This window comes from Stigmatopora nigra, chromosome 7 (assembly GCF_051989575.1).
Source record: "Stigmatopora nigra isolate UIUO_SnigA chromosome 7, RoL_Snig_1.1, whole genome shotgun sequence".
NCBI classification, from domain to species: domain Eukaryota; kingdom Metazoa; phylum Chordata; class Actinopteri; order Syngnathiformes; family Syngnathidae; genus Stigmatopora; species Stigmatopora nigra.
Genome location: NC_135514.1, coordinates 13108591 through 13134635, shown reverse-complemented (window position 1 = coordinate 13134635; position 26045 = coordinate 13108591). Strand labels below are relative to the sequence as shown.

General features: G+C 36.9%; 1 protein-coding gene across 1 annotated transcript; it reads right to left on the bottom strand.

Annotated features, from left to right (window-relative positions):
* Positions 1-6557: 6557 nt before the first annotated feature.
* LOC144199687 (neurexophilin-1-like) lies at positions 6558-24420 on the bottom strand. Its single transcript, XM_077721499.1, has 4 exons — positions 24387-24420; positions 22683-23095; positions 8890-9256; positions 6558-8125 (listed from the first exon to the last, which is right to left on the bottom strand). The coding sequence occupies exons 1-4, from the start codon at positions 24418-24420 to the stop codon at positions 7719-7721; spliced, it is 1221 nt and encodes a 406-aa protein (XP_077577625.1). The 3' UTR covers positions 6558-7718.
* Between the last annotated feature and the right edge of the window lie 1625 nt (positions 24421-26045).

The following is a 26045-nucleotide window of genomic DNA, read 5'->3' as shown; positions in this document are numbered from 1 at the left end:
CGCCAACCAACAGTCTGACACCCCCTAATCTACATAAACCACTTTCAACATTAGCATTAGCTTAATAAAAACCCCCCATTAACGTCAACTTTTTAAACGATCACTCCATAATCCTCAAACATTAGCATCGATCACGACACAACAAAGTTTCCCGGTTGACGACATGACGGTTCAAGTACACGAATTAAAATCCATATTTATGTTTTTTAAAAATATGAAGAATTTGACCACACACACACAAGTGTGCTTGACAATAACGGCTATGCTGCGTCAGCTGAGAGGAGGATTAGCGTTAGCTTAGCGTCAACGGCACACAAATAGCCAGCGGGCGGACGAGTAAACGGCGCGCGGGCGCATCAAAATACTTCTTCCCGAACGCCCCGTTTGAAATGTCAGCGCTACAAATTTATTTTCACTTGTTTTTAAGCCTGCCGGCGCTATGCTAATGCTGTTAGCGACTCGGAGTTAGCTTTTACATTCGTTACGCTTCTAAAGAAAGATCTTGGGGATTTTTACCGGATGCTAAATTCGGAAGCTTTTATTTATTTATTTATTTTTAGAAATTGGATACACTAAAAAGTATTTACATGGCTTGTGTTGGTGTTGAGAAGGAGTGGCAGCCATTTTGGTTGAAGGTAGCCATTTTGGGAACATTGGTTTGATGTGTTTACTTTAAGGAAGTGGATAAAATATGGAAGTTAGCTATTTTGTTTGAAAGTAGACATTGAATAGGAAGTTAGCCGTTTTATTTCGAAAGCAGATATTGAATAGGAGGTTAGCCATTTTGTTTTGAAAGCAAATATTGAACTGGAAGTTAGCCATTTTGTTTAAAAGCAGAAATTAAAGAGGGATTTAATGTTTTTAGAAAAACAAATTAGACTCTAAGACTAGTTTAAGTGTGTAATATGAAAGTTTTTGGTCATTTGAATTGTGATAGTTTTTATATCTTAAGGTTTTGTGTCCAGTTTAATAAAAAGTCCGCCATTTTGTTTGTAAGTAGACATTCAAGAGGAAGTTAACCATTTTGTTTTGAAAGCAGACATTGAATAGGAAGTTAGCCATTTTGTTTTGAAAGTAGACATTGTAAAGGAGGTTAGCCATTTTGTTTTGAAAGTAGATATTGAATAGGAAGTTGGCCATTTTGTTTTGAAAGTAGACATTGAATGGGAAGTTAGCCATTTTATTTTGAAAGTAGACATTGAACGGGAAGTTAGTTTTGTTTGAAAGTAGAAATTAAAGAGGGTTTTATTGTTTTTTAGAAAAACAAAAGAGCCTCTAATTAGTGTATTTATATCTCAAGGACGCCATTTTGTTTTTAAGCAGCCCATTTTAGGCGAATTATACTCTTTGTACTTTAAAGAAATGTTACAAAACAAATTAACCGGACACAGCAGTTTTTCAAATATAGACAAATTTGTGGGCGTGTCCATCTTATCAAAACACAGGAAAAGGAACCCAGTTCAAACAGGAAGTCAGCCATTTTGGCTAACCGATTTGTACTTTGTATACATTGTTGTTGTTGTTTTAATGTTTTACATCTTAAATTTGATTTTTTTGTGTTTATTTTATCTATTTTTGCTGGGGAGCAAATAGAAAAAGAATTTCGTTGCGTAGTTTGTTTTCCGGCGCATTAGACATCGATGAAATTATTTGATCCTGTCCAATCCGCCGGAGGGAATTTGGACGTTTTTTCCGAGGCGGGCGGAGTTATCGTAGCGTGGGCGGGAAGGCGCCGGAAAATGGCATCCCCGGGAGTCCTTGGTGACAGCTGCCCGGGTAAACAGGCGACTTAGCGTTGGCCTTTTGGCATCCGTGCGTGGCGGAAAGATGGCGGCGCGTTGACATTTGGCGGGATTAGAAAATGGCCGTCTCGGCGACGCAATCACGTGCGACGAGAATTATCCGCCGAGAAGCCGGAAAAGTCTTTGGGGTAACTAACTGACCCGGGAATGCCCCCCAAATCATTAGAAAGTCACCAAAACCAAAAAAGTAACCAATCGACGAGAAAGGAAATGGGAACCGCCCAAAATCATCAAAAAGTAACCAAAAGCAACAAAGTTTTTCTTCAGCTAGAGGAAGTGACCCAGAAATTCCCCAAAAATTAATAAAAAACCCACAAATTAACAGAAAATACCCCAAAAACTACAGGAAATTAGAAAAATCGATAGGAAAGGAGAGGGGAAATACCCCCAAATCATCAAAAAAGAAACAAAAAACAACAGGAAATGACCAAAAACAACAGGAATTGACGAAAAACAACAGGAATTGACCAAAAACAACAAGAATTGACCAAAAACAACAGGAATTGACCAAAAACAACTGGAAAGGAGAAGGTTAATACCCCAAATCATAAGAAAAACAACAAAAAACAACACAAAGTTACCAAAATCAACAGGAAAGGATAGGCCAATACCCCAAATCATCCAAAAAGTAAACAAAAAACAACAAGAAATGACCAAAAAACAACAAAAATGACCAAAAACAACTGTAAAGGAGAGGGTTAATACCCCCAAATCATAAAAAAATCAACAAAAAACAACACAAACTGGCCAAAATCGAAAAGATAGGCGAATACCCCAAATCATCCAAAATTTTTTTTAACTCAAAACAACAGAAAATGGCCAAAAACCCCAATTTTTATATATATATAAATGTGTGTATAAATAAATAAATATATATAGTTTTCTTATATAGTTAACTATTTTTCAATTCCTACTTTCATTTCCCACAATGCATTTTGACAGTACACACTTTTATAGTAATGTCAAATGTTAAAGGCTTCAAAATGTATAACATAGACATACTAGTTGGCGTACTTAATGAATTGTTGCATGTCAATTCCCCACTGTTGGTGTTTTTCGTTTTTTTTCCTTTAATTAATTGTATACTAATTTGCGTACGAGGTAAAATGGAAGAATTCATTAACCTTTGTCATCTTAATTGCTTTGGGGGCGTCCCGCTGCCAGATGAAAACTGAGAAGCTCATTAAAGTGGAAAGACGCATTACAACGTCGTTAAGGCGCAGAACAACAAAAAAAAAAGAAAAAAAATCAGGCTTTGTAAACATTTGGCGTGACGCATTACGCTTTTATTTATTCAGAGGAATGTGATATAATCATAATATTGATGTAACCAAGTTAAAATAATACATGGATTTATAAATCGGTCTGGATGATGAAATCCCTAGGTTAAGACTTTCAAAATAAGATAGGAATGTCATTAGAAATATGTTTAAATAATGTAAAAAAAACAATTTTACATTGAAATAACTATTATTTTAACATATTACTTTATTCTCAAATAAATGGTTTGCTCTTTTAATTTTTTGATCGATTTAAATAGTAATAGTAGAATTATTTTGAAAATTGTTCTTAAATGATTAATTCAAATGCAAACAAATTGACTGAAAGCCAAAATGAAGCCAAAAATCAACAATATGGTTAAGACTTTCAAAATAAGATAGGAATGTCAATAGAAATTTGTTTAAATGATGTAAAAAAACAATTTTACATTGAAATAACTATTATTTTAACATATTACTTTATTCTCAAATAAATGGTTTGCTTTTTTAATTTTGTGATCGATTTAAATATTAATAATAAAATTATTTTGAAATATTTTTCTTCAATGCAAACAAATTGACTTGAAAGCCAAAATGACCCCAAAAATCAACAATATCAAATTCATCAAATATATATCATTAAAAAAATAATAAATAGTAATATTTCGATTAAAACAATATCTAAACCCACAAAATATTTGTACTTTACAACTGTAAATGTGCTTATTTGCTTTTAAATTATTATTTTCCTCCAAATATGTAAAGTTACATAGCATCTCGACATGAATCTAATTTAATATTATGACTTTAACCCTATAATATTACGACGCGTGACTTTACACTCGTAATATTAGAAGATTAAAGTCGTAAAAGTGGCTTTATTCCTGCGTGCCGACTTTCTTAGCGTGGCGCTAATGCGCCGTCGTTGCGCCGACTCATTAGCGTGGCATTTTATTCATACATTTTACGACCCTGACCTTTTTACGCTGTTATTTACACTACTTTGTCGTGCTAAACTTTGAAAAGTTTAGCGATATCCCCACCAAAAAGGGCTTAAAATTTCTTATTTACATCCCAAAGCAGGAAATGTGCATTAAGGCTGCTAGCTAGCTAAACAAATTGGAATGCTAACGAGCATTTGCTCCATATTGCAATGCCAAACAAACTAGGAAAGGAAAAGGTATAAATGAAGTTGCCAAATATATAAAAGGTTTTGTCTTTAGTTTGCAGTGAGTACTTTAATTTTGAAAGTTTGCTGTTCATCTTGTTGTTGTTCTTCTTGTGTTTACTAACTTGACGTCCTATTTCTCTCAAAATTCTGGACTGGTCGTTTTGAAACATTATAGTATTCATCCTTAACTTGAACGTATTTTTAATGTGACAATAGTAATCAGCAGGCCCTATTTCGGACACAGGTGTCAAAGTGGTGGCCCGGGGGCCAAATCTGGCCCACCGGATCATTTTGTGCGGGCCAGGAAAGTAAATCTTGAGTGCCGACTTTCTGTTTTAGGATCAAATCAAAATGAAGAGTATATGTGTATATTACATTTTCTGATTTTGCCCCTTTCAAATCAATAATTGTAATTTTTAATAATTTTTTTCTGTTTTTAGTTCAAAAATCATTTTGTAAAATCTAAAAGTATATTAAAAATGCTAAGTTTTTTATAGATCTAAAACAATGTTTATTTTTGCTTTTTTTAAATATATTTTTAGAGTTTACAAAAGGAATTTTGAACTAAAAACACAGAAAAATTGATTAAAAAATGACAATTATTGATTTAAAAGGGGCAAAAAAATCAGGAAATTGAATATACATCTATACTTTTCATTTTAATTTGATCCTAAACCATAAAATCATCATTTACTTTCCCGGGCCGCACAAATTGATGCGAGGGGCCAGATTTGGCCCCCGGACCACCACTTTGACACCGGTGCCTTAAATCATTCCCTACCATTGACGTCAATTAATTTGAACTGCGAATCTTGATGGGAATTCAACTCCCAAAAAGTCATACAAAATTCTAACCCACAACCTCGATGGCGGTGAAAAAAATAAAAAAGAAACCCGGCATATAATTCACCGACGCAAAAAAGCGGCGCGCGGCTTCCATATTGGCGTTAACGAGAAGACGGAAAGCCGCGAAAATAAAAGTCGGCGGACATCCGTCATCCCTCCTCCGTCGCCGAAGGGGGAAGAAGAAGAAAAAAAAAGTCTGCAATTTACGAGCGGGCCGCCCGCAGCTTTGTTCCGCAGCGTCGTAAATTGTTTCTTTGTGTTTTGGCTCGTCCTTCAGGAGTCGCCAGCGAGCGCCGCGTGGATTTTCCGCTTCACCTTCCCGCCGAGATCATTTCCTTTAAAAAGTTTCACGCCGAGACGAGCATTAGCGTAATAACGAAGCCACCAACGCCATTACGCTTAATAGGCTGGCGACGGCGTGCCAGTCCAAGGCGGGGTTCGACGCCAGGCGCCCCCTGCTGGCTCGCCGCACGCCGCGTTCGCTAGCTAAAAATTTGCATAGTGGTGTATCAATTAGCTTAACGCGGGCGGGTATTGTATTACAATTAGCGATGTTTTTGATATCATTAGAAATACGGCGTCAAAATGTAATATTAATTATGAAAAATATATACATATATATTTTGAGGGTTTTTTTTCAAAACATGCATGCTAGGCTAGCTGTGTAAAACCCTAAATTGCTAGCTGTGAATGGTTGTTTGTGTCATTGTGCCCTGTGATTGGCTAGCTAAACTGGTTCATTTTAGCTAGCTAAAATGAAGCTGTTTTAGCGAGCTTAAATGAGGCAGTTTTAGCTAGTTATAATGAGGCAGTTTTAGCTAGTTATAATGAGACAGTTTTAGCTAACTAAAATGTAGTTTTAGCTAGTTAAAATGAACCTGTTTTAGCTAGCTAAAATGAACCTGTTTTAGCTAGCTAAAATGAACCTGTTTTAGCTAGCTAAAATGAACCTGTTTTAGCTAGCTAGAACGAACCCGTTTTAGCTAGTTATAATGACGCAGTTTTAGCTAACTAAAATGAAGTAGTTTTAGCTAGCTAAAATGAACCCGTTTTAGCTAACTAAAATGAACCCGTTGTAGCTAGCTAAAATGAACGTGTTGTAGCTAGCTAAAATGAATGGGTTTCTTTTAGCTATCTAAAACAGGTTTATTTAGCGAGCTAAAACGGGTTTATTACAGCTAGCAAAAACTGGTTAATTTTAGCTAGCTAAAACTGGTTAATTTTAGCTAGCTAAAACTGGTTAATTTTAGCTAGCTACAACGGGTTCATTTTAGTTAGCTAAAAGGAACACGTTTTAGCTAGCTAAAATAAAACCATTTTAGCTAGCTAAAATGAAACAGTTTTAGTTGGCTATAATGAAGCAGCTACCCCCCAAAAAGATAAAATAAGACAAATATTTGTATAAATGTGAATATTCCGGAAGCTCCGCCTTAAAAAAATGGAAATAATCGCATCTCATATTTTTCGGTGTATTTTTATTCACTCACTTGATGTGATTGGTCGCCCCCGTCGTTTAGGCGACCCTTTAAACACATGACACACAATAAAGACATTTTTTGAATGAAACAACAAAAGTTAATCCCTGACACGAGCTTCAAAGTAAAAGTCATTAACGACATTCAATGTATTTTGAAGTAAATTTTGGATTAAATGTACCGTAATTTCCGGACTATAAATCCACGACACCCTGTTTTTTTTTAGGTTATATTTATATCAAAAACATATATTAAGGGATGCATATTTAGCCCGTTTTTTCTCCTTTTGACTATTGTTACTTTATTTTGTATATTTGTGCAATTGACAGTGGTACCTTTACTTACAAAATTGCTTTTTTTGTTATTTTTTTGTAACTTGGATTTTTTTGTATATAAAGCAACAAGTACAGAATTTTTTAGCATAATTTGGTACATAATCTTTAATATTAACTAGTATAAACCCTTTAGAATTGATAAAATTATACCAATTTTTTATGAAATGTCTAGATATCCCAAGACCAAAAAATATGAGAAAATTTTGTTAAAATTACTTGATTATTATTATAATAAATCATTAAAATGATGAAATAAACCAAAAAAATAATAAACACATGCAATTTTTGGAAAAAATTATTGTATCTTGGGACAGAAAAAGTATTTTTTAAGCTAAAAATGTTGTCTGGTATAACATTCGTAAGTAGAGGCAACACTGTATGCATATTTTTCCTCTTGATGGTGCATAATTTGTCCAGTCTGGCTTATAGTTTGAAAAATACGGTATATATAATTATGGAACACAATGTTCTTTGGGCGTCAGTCACAATCCTCTGAAACGTCTCGTTTTTTTTTTCTCAAAATGGCATCAAATGTTTTTTTTTTTTGATAATCAAATCCTGTGATGAAGAGGAAACGAGCGCAGACAAAAAGCCAATTTTCCCCTCCGGGACTGATTGTTGGCGCATGATTGGCGTCGGCGAGCTCGCCGCAGATGACAAACAAAACAAATAAACGAAAAAAAACAAAAAAAAACAGTCTGGGTCCGCATTCTGGGTATTTACACGATCTCATTTTGTTTGAGGGAGTTGTCCCAGGTTCTCTAAACTCACCACCGAGTGGCCCGGAGGGGGCGGAGTCCCATATTACTCTTTATACCTAGTGGGCGGGGTCAACCAGTGGGCGTGTACGGCGTGTCGCTATGGTAGTTGTAGTCGGGACAGACCTTCTGGACCAGCTTGTAATCGGTACTGTGGAAGGTGATGAAGATACAGATGACCTTGAAGGGTTTGGAGCACAACCAGGACACGTGGCTTTGGGTCTGGTCCTGGGGGCAGCTCTGTGACGGGTCGTGGGTACACAGGGAGTTGCGGGTACCACGCTCCACCTTCTCGTATTCCACGCGGCAGTTGAATAGCTTGCTCTCCTTGCTCTCCATCGCCGTCTGCTGGCGAGGTGGAGGGAGGCGCAGCTCCTGAGGGTGGACTTGGAACTCTACTGCCTTGGTGGGAGGGACTAGACCCACTGACACGTTGCCCTGGCCGGTGGAGTTGTGGCGGAAGTAGACGCTGAAGGTGCCTGGGGGGGATGGGAGGATGGGTGAGGTTAGGGAGGTGGGGTGGGAGGAAACTAGAGAGGATGTAAAAGTAGGCAGTTTGGTTTGGCAATTAGAGCTCATAGGGGCTGGAACTCATACCTGGCAACTCATACCTGGCAACTTATACCTGGCCACTTGTACCTGGCATTTTATACCTGGCGATTTATTCCTGGTGACTCTTACCTGGCAACTTGAAACCTGGCCACTCATACCTGGCCACTCATACCTGGCAACTTATACCTGACCACTTATACCTGGAAACTTATACCTGGCAACCCATACCTGGCCACTTATATCTGGAAACTTATACCTGGCAACCCATACCTGGCCACTTATACCTGGCAACTTATACCTGACCACTTATACCGGGAAACTTATACCTGGCAACCCATACCTGGCCACTTATACCTGGCAACCCATACCTGGAAACTTATACCTGGCGACCCATACCTGGCCACTTATACCTGGCAACCCATACCTGGCCACTTATATCTGGCCACTTATACCTGGCAACTTATACCTGACCACTAATACCGACCGGGAAACTTATACCTGGCAACCCATACCTGGCCACTTATACCTGGTACCTAATGGTCTCCAAATCAATAGGGAGTTACTCCAACTAACAGCGTGTTACAAAATAGTAGGAAGTGACCCAAAATCAACAGGAAATGCATTGGAATTGTCCCAGAATTCACCAGGAAGTCAATCAGTAGAAATTTAAAGGGACAGTGTCATTAATTACCGTTGCCATGGTCCACGATCTTCCCGGTGATGAGCAGGTTGAGTTTAACCGTCTTGATGTTGGAGTGGAAGTCGCCCCAGCCGAACATTTTCTTGAACTTCCCCGTCTTGACGATGGGTCGCCTCTTAGCCCGAGAGCGTCCCGCCGAGGCCCACGGCAGCGCCGCCGACTCGTACGGCCGACTCCACCCCTCCGCATCCTCCGCGTGGAAGTCCAAATCCACCGAGGTGAAGTTGTCACGGCCATCCGACGCGCCCATCAGAAGGCGGCTGACTGATAGGGTCTCAGCCGCCTTGCTGCCGGACCACCAGTCCGGTTTTGTCTTGGATTGGTCGCCCTTTGTCGAACTGGAGTCCCCACCGAGCACCTGGAACGGAAAGATGGACCGTTATTGGCGGCAAACAGGTTGGAAATTGACTCAGAAAAGCTTGATAATGAACATAAAGTGATTACCGTATTTTCACGACTATAAGGCGCAACGCATTATAAGGCGCACCCTCAATTAATGACATTTTTTCCATATATAAGACACACTGTATTATAAGGCGCACTGTCTATTTTGGAGAAAGTTTAAGACTTAAGTGCGCCTTATAGTCCTGAAAATACGGTAATTGCAATTGACTTCAAGGTATGAAGCACTCACTACACAGTCACCTCTAGAGCCAGCCATTGTTGATGTTTTGGATTTTTTTTGGTATAAAATCTTGCAGTGGGGGAGGAGCTACTTGATGGAAGATGTTGTAAACTAAGATGGATGATCTGCATATTCATATTTAACGGTATTGTTTCAGTTCAGGCGTTTCTGTTTTTTTTCATATATAAGGCGCACTGTCTATTTTGGAGAAAATTTAAGACTTTTAAGTGCGCCTTATAGTCGTGAAAATACGGTAAAAATGAAAAATGGAAGTTTTGAACAAATTGGACGTCTATTGACGTCAATGACAGACGAAGAATTAATCAGTTTTTCAAATGCTAACAACCGTCAACGACGATGCTATGTCCGCTAAAGTGTCTTTTGCATGCTGGCTAAATCAAGACAGAGGGATTTTCTCGCCAACTCAGCCACGGCACCCCCGCTCGGATGACGGATGAGTGGTCGGCGACAATCGCGCAGATGACGGCGCCAGGTACACGAGCGGCACTTCGCCGCGACATGACAGCAGATCCATCTGCGCCCGGCCTTCGCCGTTTTGGGGCCGATCGATAGGGTGAAAATAAGCTCTTCTTTCACGTCGCACAGGTGCATTGTGGGAGGCCGCCAGTGATCTTCTACAGCGAAGGACTTTGAGAGAGAAAGATGGCCTCCGGTTGTTTTTGAAGGCAACGGTGTGACGGACGACCCGCTCGCCGTGCTAAAAAACGTGAGTAGATCGTTTTTTTACCCCCCTCTCTTAAAAGGTATGGTGTCAAAGTGGCGGGGCGGGGGCTAGATATGGGTCCGCCGCATCAATTTGCACGGTCCGTGAAAAAATATTCGCCATGTTCCATGCTAAAATTCAAATGATTTTTTTTAGATTATAAATTCCATTAAAAAAATAGATTTTTCCATTTCTTACTTTGCCAAATCTAAAAGCAAAGTACTTTTGTTTTCCACTTATTCTTTTAATATAAATGTAAAAAATCTTAAAAAATTAACTTGCCTTTTGTTGTGGAAAAAAATGATAAAAAACGAATTAGATCTTTCTACTAAGAAAATAATTCCAGTTATTTTTTTAAATCAAAAAATACAAAAATGTAAAATAAATCCGGTTATTTTTTAATTCAAAAATATAAAAATGTAAATTAATTCCAGTTTTTTTTTTTATTCAAAAATATAAAAAGTAAATAAGGACCTGATTAGTGTTTGGACATAAAAAAATAAATTTAAAAAATACAAATAGTCTGGCAACCAATTCAATTGCCTACTGCCCATGATAGATAGGCTCCAGCACCCCCTGCGACCCTTATGAGACAAACCAACACAGAAAACAAATGAAAAGGAATATTAACAGTCTTTTCTTTTTAATTAAACCAACTATATTAAAATTAAAATATAAATATTCAATATTTCCCCCTTTTTCATATGTAAAAATACAAATACATTAAAAAATATATAAAATAAGAATATTTCCTGTTAATAGTCTCAAAAAGAGAATTTGGTCAATATAATTTAAAAAAAAGACACCCCTATTTTAAGGAAATCATGGCGGATAAAATATTTGCGCTGACAAGGTGAGATGAAGTATGAATTGGAATGTTTTGTGGCTCAGCGGCGCAGTTAAACGGCGTTAATGAAGCGCGGCTTTTGTCTAACGCCGCCGTGATGAATTATCCGGAGATGAATTCGGCAGCCGGCGTCGGCCGCGCGCCGGATTTATGGACGCCATTACTCGCTGACGTAAAGCTCCTTAAGGATGGACAAGTTCAAGCGAGTGGCGTCTCGCAAAGTGCCGAGCAAGCAACAAAGTGGACTCTCCTTCATTTTTACGTTAAAAAGACCAGCGGCCTTTTCGCCTCCGCCAAGACAAACGTCCCCTAATTAAACAGAAAAATGACACTTCCATTTCACCGGGCGGCTGTGCTATACCAACGTGTATTTTACGTGAAAATGGCTGTGTTTGTATCATTTTAACAGTCGTTTCTGGACAACAACAACCCTGTAGAGGACGTTTCCTGTCACTCACTCTTAATGTTATCAGTCAATATGTTAAAATTAGTACTATAAAGTGGTCATTTCCAATCTAAATTGAATTTTTCTGTATGTATAAATATTTTATTAATGCTAAAAATAATATTCATCTTGAGCATCGCCGCAAAGATTGCAATTTAAATACAAAATACGTTTCCTGAGTGCTTCAAACTTGACAGAATTGCGTTCAGGCAAAAAACTTAAAGCCTAAATTGGGTCCTAACGCCATCATTTACAATAATACCAACACAGGCCATACAATGTGAATATAAATATCTTTATATAGTTTAGTTGAACAAGCAAACATTTTCAGCAAAAAAATCCCCATACTGTATTTAATAAATCAGTTAAACATTAATTACGGAGGACCCTTCGGGTTTCAGTGTCCCCAAATTATGGCGTTTTTTTGTCCCCTTTTTCTACATCAATAATTTGGTTGTGAGTGTGGGTCAGAGGTCACGAAGGTGCTGCTCTGCTATTAGTCGACGTATATACGTCACTGAGATTCTGGTCTGCCATTGGTTGGCGTCACACATGCGCCCGGAGATTGGCCAAATCCCCTCCCACAACGCCTGATCCAGGTGATGCCCCTCTCTGCATACAGTCAATTCTATTGCCCGACATACGACCCCTACCCCGAAATAGATTAATGTCGTCACTTGGGGGTCCACGCACAGTAAGTTGTACATGAAGTGCATCTTCTATCGTAGCGATTAACCACTCGCAACCAGCGCTCGCTTCGTGTTAATCGCGCTAGTGCCGTATTTACACATTCGCAACCAGCGCTAGCTTCGTGCTAATCAAGCTAGCATAGCGAGTAGCCTCTCGCAATCAGCGCTAGCTTCGTGCTAAATGCTAGTTAGCATTACTGTACCTACTCAAAAACAATAATATGACGTCTACAATAACATTGGACGCTTCTAGGAGTTTCATTAGATTGTTAATGGATTGTTACATAAGTCGTAGTTTAGCTAAATAACATTTTAGACCGTAATTTGACATTGAGGCTTGACCTATAGCATGCCTTGCTTTACAGAGTTCATCATGGGTGACCCAGCTCTTCACAACAAAATGAAGGAAATCGTCATTGTGCTAACAAGTAAGTAACTCGTTAGACAACATAGGATTATTGTTTATATGTTTTATTGCATTGTATTTCGCCCCGGAAGCTTTCTCTACTAATTTAGATGCTCACAAAATGCATCTTAAATATGCCCATGGCAGACCAGTTCATAGGGTTGTTCTTATTACCACCAGAGGGCAGTGTATTCTCCTAAATCAATTCAACTAAATGTAACACTTAAAAACGAAAAAAAAAACATTGCAACGCCACTCTAATAATTAATCCACGCAGTTAAACTGAAGCTTTTATCCCAAATGAATGAGTCGATTAGACCAATTAATCGTCGGAGCTCTGCTTCCATTCAATTATTTTCTGTACCGCTTATCCCCACGAAGTTTGCAGGGGGTGCTGGAGCCTATTCTGCCAGAAAATTTCAGTTTTTTTCCAAATGAATCACTCAATTAGACCAATTAATCGTCAGAGCTCTGCTTTCATTCAATTAATTTCTGTACCGTTTATCCTCATGAGGTTCGCAGGGGGTGCTGGAGCCTATTCTGCCGGAAAACTGATTTTTTTCTCCAAATAAATCACTCAATTAGACCAATTAATCATCAGAGCTCAGCTTTCATTCAATTATTTTCTATACCGTTTACCCTCACGAGGTTCGCGGGGGGTGCCGGAGCCTATGCTAGCCCACTAGGGATAGCCCTGAACTAGTTGACAACAAATTGTAGGGCTTTATTGTGTTAGCCATGATATGTAGCCTATGCTAGCTAGGATTTCCTCATCAATGTCACCGTGTGTAGTTTTTATGCCAAATCTGGCCATATTTTTTTTAGAGAAATCCGAGATTCACGAACCGGCGTAGCGAAATAGTCTTTGGAAAGTGACTTTTGAAAAACGGGTCACCGTGACTCATATTTGGCCACGGCTTGCTACACATGGCAACCCAAAGCCTGGCTGGCCTCGACCGTGCGCCACTTGTGAGAAAAGTTGTACTTCAAATGGACTTTGCTGTCGTTTTCTATTCCGAGTCATGAAAGCGATTCGGAAGCTTCTCAGCTAAGTGGGTTAAGTCTCAACAGATGCGCTGCCGTCACAAGAAGGGATGTCAGGAAGCCGCTTTACGCATCCACACACACTCAAAATGGCTGCCAAAAGGACTCAAAAACTTGCACGAGAGAACATTTCGGAATTTGAAAGAACAAAAAAAACCCAAAACAAAAACGTTGGGGTTTTTCCATCCGTTTCCCGCACCTTTGGGCAAGCCCCCCTAACATGTCACCGCGGCGACACATAATTAGCTGGCGCGTAAAAGCGCACCTGACAGGATTAGCGGCACAATCGCCCGGCGGATTACAGCGCCGACCTGTAATCGCAACCGGGAGATTAGAGGAGATCACCACTTGGGTGTGTGAGTGCTTGCGCCTCAAGGTGAAAGCGCCGCGCTGTTTAAAGGTCAGCGGTGGCACCCAGATGACTTTGCCCAGCCCGGACGGAGAGATATCGATTGCCAGGCTTTAATGACGTTGAAGCCGCTGTCATTCCTCCTGGCCAGAGGGGGCAGCAGCAAAAGTGCAATGTGTTTAATGGGTGCACACAGTGCAATTCAGTGTGGATTTTTTAAAAGTTTTTTTTAAACGTCCAATTTGGCCAGCGTTTCAGTATCAATGATAGTTGCAATTTTGCAAGGTTTTAGTCTATTTGTTTTTGTTGTAATCTTATGGGAATAGCTGTCATTTTTTAAAACTGTCCCGTTTTGCACAAAAAAGTTTTTTTTCAACTCGGCTAAAGTAAACTGGATGAAAGTAAGATAAAGCCTTTGCGTATTTTTTTGGTGAGCGTGTTAGTTAATGTTTGTAGAATTTTTTTGTAGAAAAATTTGTCAATTTTTTTTAAAACTATCCCGTTTTGAACAATTTTTTTCAATTCGGCTAAAGTAAACTAGAGAAAAGTAAGATAAAGCCTTTGTGTATTTTTTTAGTGAGCGTGTTAGTTATTGTTTGTTTGTAGAAAATTTTTTGTAGAAAAATGAGTAAATTTTTTTAAAACTCCCGTTTTGCACAAAAAAATGTTCAATTCGGTTCAAGTAAACTAGAGAAAAGTAAGATAACGCCTTTGTATATATTTTTTGTCAGCATGTTATTATTTGTAGAATTTTTTCAAAATTTTTGTCATTTTTACAAGATTTTTATTTTTTTTTTACAGAAAAGTTGATCCGAAGAAAACTTCAAGAAGAACAACAATCTATGAACGGTAAGATTATTTCTGTCAATACGTTTCTATCAAAACGGTGATGTTTTTTTGTTTAAAAATGTAACTTAGACATATTAACTCAAAAAATTTGGAAACAAATGCAGTCAGTGTCTGCCATTGATAGGAATGAATTTTCAATACGTTTAGTTTAAAAACAAAAGAATAACTTCTCTAATTTATGCACTTATGAGGCCAGTTGTACAAATAACTTATTTACGATATAAACGTACAATAGTGCCGGGGCGACATGGGGCACGGCCAGGTTAGAAAAAGTTGTTTGATCGGCTTGAAAGCGACAGGGAAGATGAATAATATTGATGGCGACAGGCAGAAACATCATCAGTTATCCGCCAGGGGAAGAACAAACGATCATCTGTCACGCAAACGACCTCAAAGAAAAAAACATCACGTGCTACGCATTCTTGATTCACACATTTCACATACGACCAAAAAAAAAAAATAAATAAATGGAACCAACCTGACAACCATGAAAATATTTGTTAATTTTTTATGCATGTTTGAGGAATTAATGAATAGTTCAAATGGGATAAAATGTACTTTTAGTGGACCTGGAAGTGGGAAAGATGACCGAAACTCAAGTTTTTTTAACTATTTGTTTTTGAATATGCTTATAGAATTGTAGTATGAATATAAAACCATAAAACACGCAATTTTTACGCAAATTTAACTACTAGTGTAGCCCAAAGTAAGAATTACCTTTTTGTAGTCACAAATCTGCTTAAGTAAAAAGTACTTTGTAGTAAAACTACTCATATTAGTATTTTTTTTTGCTGTAAAAGTTAGATATTTTTCAATCTATAAATCGCACTAGCCAAAGATGAATAATGAAAGCGAGAAAAAAACATTCTGGAGTATAAATTGCACTTTTGGTGGCGGGTTTTGAATTTATCAAAAACAGACAACAAATGGGGTACATTAAAGTAGGAGTAAAATTGGGAATAAAAGACTAAATAATGAATCATATTAGCCATTTATTTAGATCAACAATGTAAGCATTCAGAGATAAACATGACTATTAATATAACCAGATTAAAATTAGCATTGACTGGTGTCAAAGTGGTGGCCCGGGGGCCAAATCTGGCCCGCTGCATCATTTTGCGCGGCCCGGGTAAGTAAATGACGAGTGCCAAAGTTCTGTTTTAGGATCAAATTCAAATGAAGTTTATAGATGTATATCATATTAGCCCCTTTTTAGATCAATAATTGCAACTTTTTATCTTTTTCTGGGTAATTTTAGGTCAAAAATCATTTTCTAAAATCCAAAAATAAATATTAAAAAAATAGTTTTGGTTTTCCACTTTAATATTGAATATGATTTAAAAAAATGTTTCCATTTGAAATGAAAAAACAAATTATTAGATGTTTTCCCTTACTAAGAAAAAAAGTTCAAATAAACAGTTTTATATCTATTAAAAAACTGAATATTTAGGGCTTTTGATCCAGTTCTTATAATCCAGTTAAAAATTAAAAAAATATCGAAATATATCTAAAATGGTCTACTTGTTTTAAATGAAAAGATTTTCATTGTGTTTTTTTAATGCAAAAAGTGTGCCGCAGTTCAAAAAACTTTGGTAAACACTAATTTAGATAACAATAGTCTGAAAAAAAGCATTAAATAAAGCTATTGCCGATCAGAGTGGAAAAAAAACAAAGACGTTCTCAAGTATAAGTCCAGCCAAACTCCAAAAACAGAGCGTATTATAGTGCATAAACTACAGTAACTGTAAAACATCCCTACCCACCTCAATTTGAACCCCCCCCCCCCCTCCGGTAAACACGACTTTCCCTAGTACCAAGTCCATTAGTTTTATCGTAAACCATTTTGTGTTTAGCTTAGCTTTACAGTCCATCCTTTTCCTTTTTTTCTTTTAATTGCATTTCTCACACGCCTTATATAAAAAAAAAAGAAAAAAAGTCAACGTCCCTTCTAATAAAAAAAAAAAAGTGTCGTTATCTCGGCAATGGAACATTTTATTGCTGGCGGCTCGGACACTTCATTTACATTTTACATTTACCGCACGCCCACTCTACCGCCACAAAGTCTATTTAAGGGCTAGCTAATATGATTCCAGGTTTTTCCATGAATCGCGGCGGCGGTAACGGCGGCGCCGGCATTCCGGGCGGGCGCCACCAGAACAGATAACGCCACGCTCGCCCGCAAAAAAAAAAAAAAAAAAGGCGCTTGTCGGACAAACGCAACGCTATCGGCGCGGCGCCGGGGCGGGAGATAACGCGAGTACGCCGCCGCCGCCGCCGCTTTTAAGATAAACAAGTGCTGCCGCTTCTAAACGTGCACCCCCGCGCGCACGCACTCCATCGCCCGAATTGAAGCAAAACGGCCGGCCAAGACAGAGTGCGCGTGTCAATTTTCATTGGCTTCAATGTGTGCGCGACCATTCAAAATGGCCGTGAATGGAGTGTAGATAGGCAATCTAGGCTGGGGAAAGGCGAGATTTACTCGCTATTATATACACGACGCTGATTTATGGATGGGAGGAGTCGTATATTTACCCCCACCCCCCTGGAGAAATGGCGACTTTAAATCGCAAGTGGGGGATTGGACACTTGAAGGGGATTAAATCGGAAAGTGAGAGGGTTGGGGGATGATTAAAAGGGGAACAATTTAAACATGACAAACACAATACCCACTGTGTTTGTCATGTTTAAATGGGAAAGACAACATCATGTTACAATGGGAAATATCCATTGGATGATGTGGATTGGACGACTAGTGTTGTCAATGACGGCTGATTGTGATCATTTAGATTATGAGTGGCATTTTTTTTTCGGTTTTAGTTTGAGGGTCGTTGTGTCGTCTATTTAGGCTGCATAAATTAGTTTGTTAATTAATTGATAGCTTTTTTGACTGTTAGTAGATCATTTTTGGAGATTAAAATTAGTACAAGTCTAATGAAAATGTTGATTTAAAAAGGGGAAGATGGAAATATTCCATATATATCTAAAACAAGGGTGTCAGACTAGGGTTGGTTCGTGAGCCGCTTTAATGGCAACTTGATTTCACTGGACCATTTTAGATATAATATTTAGATTTTTTTTTTGAAATGGATTAAAAGAACTGGATTAAAAGCCCTGAATATTCAGTTTTTATATATCTAAAACAATGTTTATTTTAGCTTTTTTTGTATGCATATTTTTAGATTTTACAAATTATTTTTGAACTAAAAACACAGAAAAAAATGGATTAAAAAATGACAATTATTGATTTAAAAGGGGGAAATTAGGAAATGTAATATACATCTATTCTCTTCATTTTAATTTTATCCTAAAACAGAAAGTCAGCACTCATGATTTATTTTCCCGGGCCGCACAAAATGATGTGGGGGGCCAAATTTGGCCCGCGGGCCGTCACTTTGACACCAGTGATTTAGACCAATGGGGTCACACGTACAGCCTACTATAGCACTTAGCTCAATCTGCAGTCAAAATGGCGCCCTCAATAGCAGCCAATGCGTTAATAAGGAACCTTAAAATGGCCCAAAATCAGCAGAAATCAACCAAAAAAACATGAAATTCCTCAAACGACAACAGGAAATGACCCAAAATTTACAGGAAGTGACCTTTGAGTACCCTATAACATCAAGAAAGTGGCGCAAAAATTGACTAATTGCGCTAATAAGTCCAAATCACTTAAATTTGGGAGGAGAAAAACAGCATTCAGTGGCGGGCCGTCAATTCACTTGGCAAAATTAAAGTGGCCACGCCCACATCCTATCGAATTGGCGTTAATGTCACCCCTGATTCAGATTGTAAATTTAAGCCAATGATATTACAATAATTCCCCCAAAAAACGGGTTATGATAGCTTTAAGGTTACACACTAAGTTTTGGAAATCTTTTGAGGTTAACTTTTAAAGCTTTAGAAAGTTTTACAAAGATTTTAGGGGCTTCCATTAAAAGTCCTACTGTCCCCTAAGGGGGTGCTTTACTCAATTGGATAGATTCAAGTTGCCTGAGCTACAACCCCGGCCGGCGCCCTTTTCGGTAGAAAAGAAACACCAAAAAAAGCGCAAAACACAGTTTTAATTCCATTTCGCTGTTAGCCAAAGTCACTTATAGAATTGGTGCAAGTTGTAGATAAGTTTTAGGAAAATTTGACGATTTGAAGGGCAAGAAATGACTCACATTGACTTGTTATGTTACAAAACAAGGTTCTGATTTATGACTAGATTTTAGAGCACATAAAAATGTCTTGGCAGGTTCCAAAACAGACTTCTGTGAAGAGTTTAAGACTACTTGCTAATGGTTTAGCACCTCTACCATGAATTTAGGCTGGTGATTAAGGTTTTATATAGTTCCATTAAGGTTTTGGGTTGTTCAAATACGGGAATTTGAGAAATACTTTATGAAAATTTGAGGTGAACCCTTTTTAAGAACCAAAACGGTGGGAAATCCGAAGCTAGTTTGGCTAATTTTGGGTCCTAGCATATTTTAGAACCCGTTAAAATACTTTGGCAGTTTTAAAAACAGGTTTTCATGAACAGTTTAGGACCATTTCCAATGTTTTAGGACCTTTACCAAAACTATGGGATTTTTTTAAAGGCTTTTTAAAGTTTTAAATTTGAGGCGACCCCTTTTTGAAGAATTTAAGGGCGGGAATCTCTAAAATATTGAGACGCTACAAAACAGTTTACTGACTTCCATTAAGGCCATTTGTAGTTTTTTAACCATATTTTAGAACTACACTAATAATAGTTTCCAAAACATGATCCCATTAACACTTTAAAACCACTTACCGTATTTTCACGACTATAAGGCACACTGCATTATAAGGCGCACCCTCGATGAATGACATTTTTTCCCATATATAAGGCGCACTGTATTATAAGGCGCACTGTCTATTTTGGAGAAAATTTAAGACTTTTAAGTCCGCCTTGTAGTGGTGAAAATAGGGTAATTGCTATTGACTTCCAGGTATGAAGTACTCACTACTTTACAGTCACCTCTAGAGCCAGCCATTCTTGATGTTTTGGATTTTTTTGTATAAAATCTTGCAGTGGGGGAGGAGCTATATGATGGAAGATTTTGTAAACTAAGATGGCTGATCTGCATATTTAACAGTATTGTTTCAGTTCAGGCGTTTTTTTTTTTTAATATCCGACAGTGGTGGTTTTCGTTTTTGGTTTTCAGGTTTTTTTTTCATATATAAGGCGCACTGGATTATAAGGCGCACTGTCTATTTTGGAGAAAATTTAAGACTTTTAAGTGAGCCTTATAGTCGTGAAAATACGGTACTAATGTTTTAAGACCCCTTACCAAGTCCTTCCCTTAAAGTTTTAAGTTTTCCAAGTTAGTCCTTTCCCCCTTTCCAAACTAGTTTTAGAGGTCCAGCTCAGATTTTTTTTAGAATTCTTCTTACTAAGCTCTTAAAGACATTTTTTGCACTTAGTTTGGGGGTGTTTTGGAGGCCCCCGCTAAGTGTATAGCAGTTTTTATCAAAGTGCTACCTGAGGGCAGGAGAGATGATGATGACAAATCAAGAGTGTGGCAGGAAATCACAGGTGGATGCGGCTTATCTCCCGAGGAGTTGAGGGCACAATTACCAGCGTGACCCCTCGCTGCCGATATATGGGAAAGCGACCCAATTGTAGACTGGTTTTCTGTTAAAAAAATAGTTTTTTTGGCTTCAAAAGTGGTGCCGTTTGGACGTCCATGGCCGTCAATGGCAGATTTGGAGTTTGTCGTCTTGCTTTTTAGGAGTTTTGGATGCGGTTTTAGTTTTTTTGGGGGGCTGGGGGGCGGAGTTTGTAAATGATTAGCGAGCTCAGTCGGCTGTGAAATTGAGTTTATGCTTTTCAAGACTGCAAATTCAATTGGATAATGGGAATGAAGTTGTAGAGAATAATTAATAGTAATTGACTTCTTTCCATCACTATGCAAATTAAACACTGATAACGCCGCGGGAGCTTTTTAAGTGAAGTTTTTACGCGGATTACGGACGCTGTTTCCCGTCGATTGCTTTGTTGACGCCAGGCGGGACGATGGGGCGGCGAGGTTACTGGCTCACGCCGGATTAAAGCAATTGGATTGTCACAAATGCCAAGCTTGACAAAAAAAAAGACATTTTGGAATTAAACCGTTAAGGCTGTTTTAGTTCTTTTTCTTTTTTTTTTCTCGAAGGGGAATGTACAAAAGGTTAGTTAGGATTTTTTTAAATCTTATTTTTTAATAGTTGCTAATCAATGGAATAGTTGTGGAGTAAAAATGCATGTTCAATAGATTGCTTTTTTATAATATTTATTCTTATAATTAATTTTATGTTTTTTTATTTTTAAATGTATTAGTCATTTATTTTTATTTTCTTTATTTTTTAGAGTCATATTTTGGTATTTTTATATTTTTTGAGTACAAATGCAAGTTCAATAGATTGCGTTTATTTTTTAATATTTATTTTCATGATTTATTTTGATGTTTTTTATTTTTAAATGTATCAGTAATTTATTTTCTTTATTCTTTAGATTCATTTTTGAGTATTTTTTTTTTTGGCGTAAAAATGCAAGTTCAATAGATTGTTTATTTTAGAATATTCACCTAATATTTTATTTTGATAGTTTTTCATTTTTCATTACTTTAAATGTTTTCGTAATTTATTTTCTTTAATTTTTAGAATCATTTTTTTGTTTTTTTAATTTTTTTTATTTAAAAAAACAGAATTAAAAATATTTATTTCATTTAAAATTTTTGTTAGAAAGGGTTAAAATTATGTGTATTTTAGTCTTTTATCACCTTTCCCCCAAAAACATATATTTTCATTAAAGAAGAAACAATAGAACAAGAAATATTCTGTTTTATTGAGATTTTCAATAATACTTTTGATAAAAATCTAAATATTGAATTTTTGTAGATTTTTTTTGGTCAAATTTGTTGTTTTTGCATGAAACATGAGGTTGACTCACATTTTTTTTTACTTTTGCAGGCCTCACTAAATGACGTTTGTTGCTCCGCCCCTTACAAATGGATTGGACGTCTAGCACCGTCAATGGCAACCATGTTCAAGGTTAGTGACTTTTTGGTGAGTTTTCTCAAAACAACACACCACACACATCAAATGTAGCATCCAAAAAACATATACTGCACTTTTTAAAGGCTCAAAACATCTTTTATTCAATTTTGGGGCAATCAGGTGAAAGGTCAAAGGTCAGAAAGGGCACTTTTGTGATAACTCAATAACAAAAACAAAGTATTTTTCCTCCAAAAAACTTGCAGGAATTTTTTTTAAAATGAAACAGGACAGGTGAGGAATTTTTTTTGGGGGGGTCAGGTCAAAGGTCACAGAGGTCAAAATAGGATTTTCATGATAAATTAAAAACTAATTAAGGGATTTACACTTGTTTGGAATATGAAATTAATTATATTTAATGATTAGATTATGGGCTTTTTAGGTTAAGGGTCACAGGGGTCAGAAAAGAAATTTCACAATAAGATAAAAAAGTAATTATTATAAGTAATTATTTCAAAACTTGCTGATTTTTTTTCAAAATAAAACAAAAATTTGTGCATTATGAGGTCAAAGGTCACCAGGGTCAGAAAAGTAATATGCCTTAATTTTAATGTAGCTTTTAAAATGACACATTAAGTTTCTAAATCTGGTTTATTGTCATTAAAAATATAATATTTATCCCATTTTGATCATTTCAATAGTGTCAGAAAGTCCCATATTTACATTTCAAATCAAATTCCTCGCAGCTAAACTAAAAAAAAACATCTACTCGACAAAAACTGGTTTATTTCCGAGAAATGTTGCAAAAATAACGGGACGCCAACTCACCAGAGAGATGATTGACAGCAACAGAGCCCAGCAATAGCGTGCGGCGTGCATTTCGGGACCGCCGAGCGTCTCGCCTCGTCTCGTCGTCCTCTCGGATACGGGGGGGAAAAGAAAGACCCCCTCCCCGAAAAAAACAAAACGAAAGCTCCCGTCCACCCAACTTGAAATCGAGTGTGGGGTCGGATAAAGGTGGTGGTAGGGGGAGAGGGGGGCTGGGTTTCCCCCCTGGCCAAATTGATGAGGGGGTCCGAGGGTAAGGGGGGGCGCGGACGCTGAGTTCGGGGGGCGACGCCGCGCTGTTTGTACATGGGAGCGTCGGCGATGTTTTATACTCACACGCCGGGATGCGGGATGAGAGTAAGTGGGGTGGTGGGGGAGTGCGGGTGGGGGTCTCAGGGGGGCGAGAGATGGAACTGAAGTTGAGATGTTGTCAGGGTGCCCTCATGTGGACATAAGACTTACTGCAATGTATTTGACAGCGAGGCAATGGGAAAAAATAATGATAATCAATAGAATGTAAAGTTAAATGTGCTTTAGCCCAAAAATATATTAATTAAATACATGCAAAAATTAATATGAAGTAAAATACTAATATACAATGAATCAGAACACCAAAAAATAAATTAGATATAAAATATAATTTAAATAATGGATAAAACATAAACACTGATATACATTTAATTCTTGATTGATTACTATAGAATTAAATAGAATATAAAAATATGTGAAAAATAGTCTATCTAAAATACAATAATTAACAATGTTACAAAGAAATTAAGTAAAAAATATATTCAACAAAAAAATAGACTTTTAAAATGCATAAAAACAGTTCTCAAATTTAATGAATATTTTATAAATATTATAAATTCATTTTATCTCATTTTCTGAACCGCTTTATCCTCATTTGGGTTGCGGGGGGTGCTGGAGCAAATCCCAGTTGTCGGGGGAAACCCTGAATTCTGCCTTAAATTACACACAAATTAAAATATTTGAAAAATACTAATACACAAAATACACAAAATAAAATGTAAAGAAAACATAAAAATTAAAGCAAAAATATATCAACTTTGATTAAGAAATAATACATAAACATCTAATGTCTATTCAATAAAATAATACATAAACAGCCAATATTATCTCAATAAAATTAAAAATTTACAACAGCACATATATTTTTAAGATAGCCAAAATGACTTGCAAAGGGGTATAAATCATTATATATATTTTTTAATGAATGTGTTAAAATAATCTACATTGACCATCCTCCATATTTTTAGGTAGACATTTTTTAGTCATAAATTGCCCACTACAGCATCTAACAAAAAAAATGTCCCCCCTTTGTATTTCGACCCGTAAAGTGCTTCTTGTTCCATGCTCGTGACCTTTTTTTCGTCCTTGCTTCCCCAAGTAAATCGATAACCTTATCTTGTCTTCTATCTTATCGGCTAAAAAAAAAACAAAAAAAAAACGACACATCCACCATTAAAAAAAAAGTCAAATTAACGTCAGTCCGCCATCTTTGCTATTGAGAAAAAAAAGGCACACAAAATCCGTCATTATGACATCCATCAAAGAATGTTTTTTTTGGAGTACTCTCGCCATTTGACAAAAACAAACAGAAAAGGAGACAAAAAAGAAGAAGTAGCATACGAGCAAAGATAAGAGGAAAGGTCAAAATCAATCTTGTAAATGGTGCCGCGTCACAATCCGTTGGAGGTTGATAGCATCTCAGCTGCATCCAACCCCCCCCCCCCCCCACCACCACCACAAGCCCCCCAACCCCCCCAAAAGATGGGCCCGCGGCTCAATTGGCTTCACTTGACCGCAAGATTGCGTTTGTTTTAATTTTTTGGCGAGTGCTTTAGCATGAATTGTTGTTGCCAGTGTTGTGTAGTGTAGTATTGAGGCTAGCAGTATTGGTACTCATGTAATATCTGGCAACCTCAGCCAATTGCGCCCCTTATTAATGATGGCAATTTCCCTTATTAAGCGATTAAAAAAAATAATCGTACAAATGCAATACGGCACATATTTACTCACATAGGTCGCACGTAAAGGTAAAAGTTTTTTTTTGTAGTACACAATTTGAAATGATCAAAAAATGTATAAAACATAGGGAAAATGTATAAGTTGACAGTTATGCGATACTAGTGTTAGGCATCGCTAACAATACTAGTATTGGGTATTGGTACAAATACCGATGCTGGTGTTGGTATCGGTACAGATTACAGTATTGGCATCAGTACTAATGCGATATAATACAATTTTAAAAATTTTAAAAAATGTATAAAAAATAATAAAAAAGGGACTAAGGATGGAAATTAGCTGGCGGCTACAATACACACAATATTTATATTTAGGTATGGATGTATAGATGTATAGTTGTATAGATGTCTAAATGTATAGATGTATAGGTATAGTTCTATAGGTATGGGTATAGTTCTAAGGTATAGATGTATAGGTATAGTTCTATTGGTATAGATGTATAGGTATAGTTCTATAGGTATGGGTATAGTTCTAAGGTATAGATGTATAGGTATAGTTCTATTGGTATAGATGTATAGGTATAGTTCTATAGGTATGGGTATAGTTCTAAGGTATAGATGTATAGGTATAGTTCTATAGGTATGGGTATAGTTCTAAGGTATAGATGTATAGGTATAGTTCTATTGGTATAGATGTATAGGTATAGTTCTATAGGTATGGGTATAGTTCTAAGGTATAGATGTATAGGTATAGTTCTATTGGTATAGATGTATAGGTATAGTTCTATAGGTATGGGTATAGTTCTAAGGTATAGATGTATAGGTATAGTTCTATAGGTATGGGTATAGTTCTAAGGTATAGATGTATAGGTATAGTTCTATTGGTATAGATGTATAGGTATAGTTCTATAGGTATGGATGTAGTTCTATAGGTATAGATGTATAGGTATAGTTCTATAGGTATAGACGTATATTTTTTCAAAATTAAACGCCTTTATTGTCATTATACAACAGCTGCGTTTAACACAATTAGTAGTTCTACTCCACAAAGTGCGTATTTCAATAAAAACATAATTAAGTCATTTAAAAAGTCACGTCCAGGAAAGATATATTCTAAAATATTGCACATTAACCTGTTATGAACATGCACATATTTACCAGTATGTTAATTTAAATGAATTTAAATTTGTTAATTAGTGTGCTGTCCCTTATCAAATATATTAATATCTCAATAATACGTTACAAATGGATTTGACCTCTATTGTTGTCAATAGGATTAAGAAATATCTGAAAAAGTTATAATCTTAGTACTTTTTACTGCAGACTCGAACGTAAAGTACTACATTTTTAAAAAAAAAAAACACAAGCTGAAACGCGT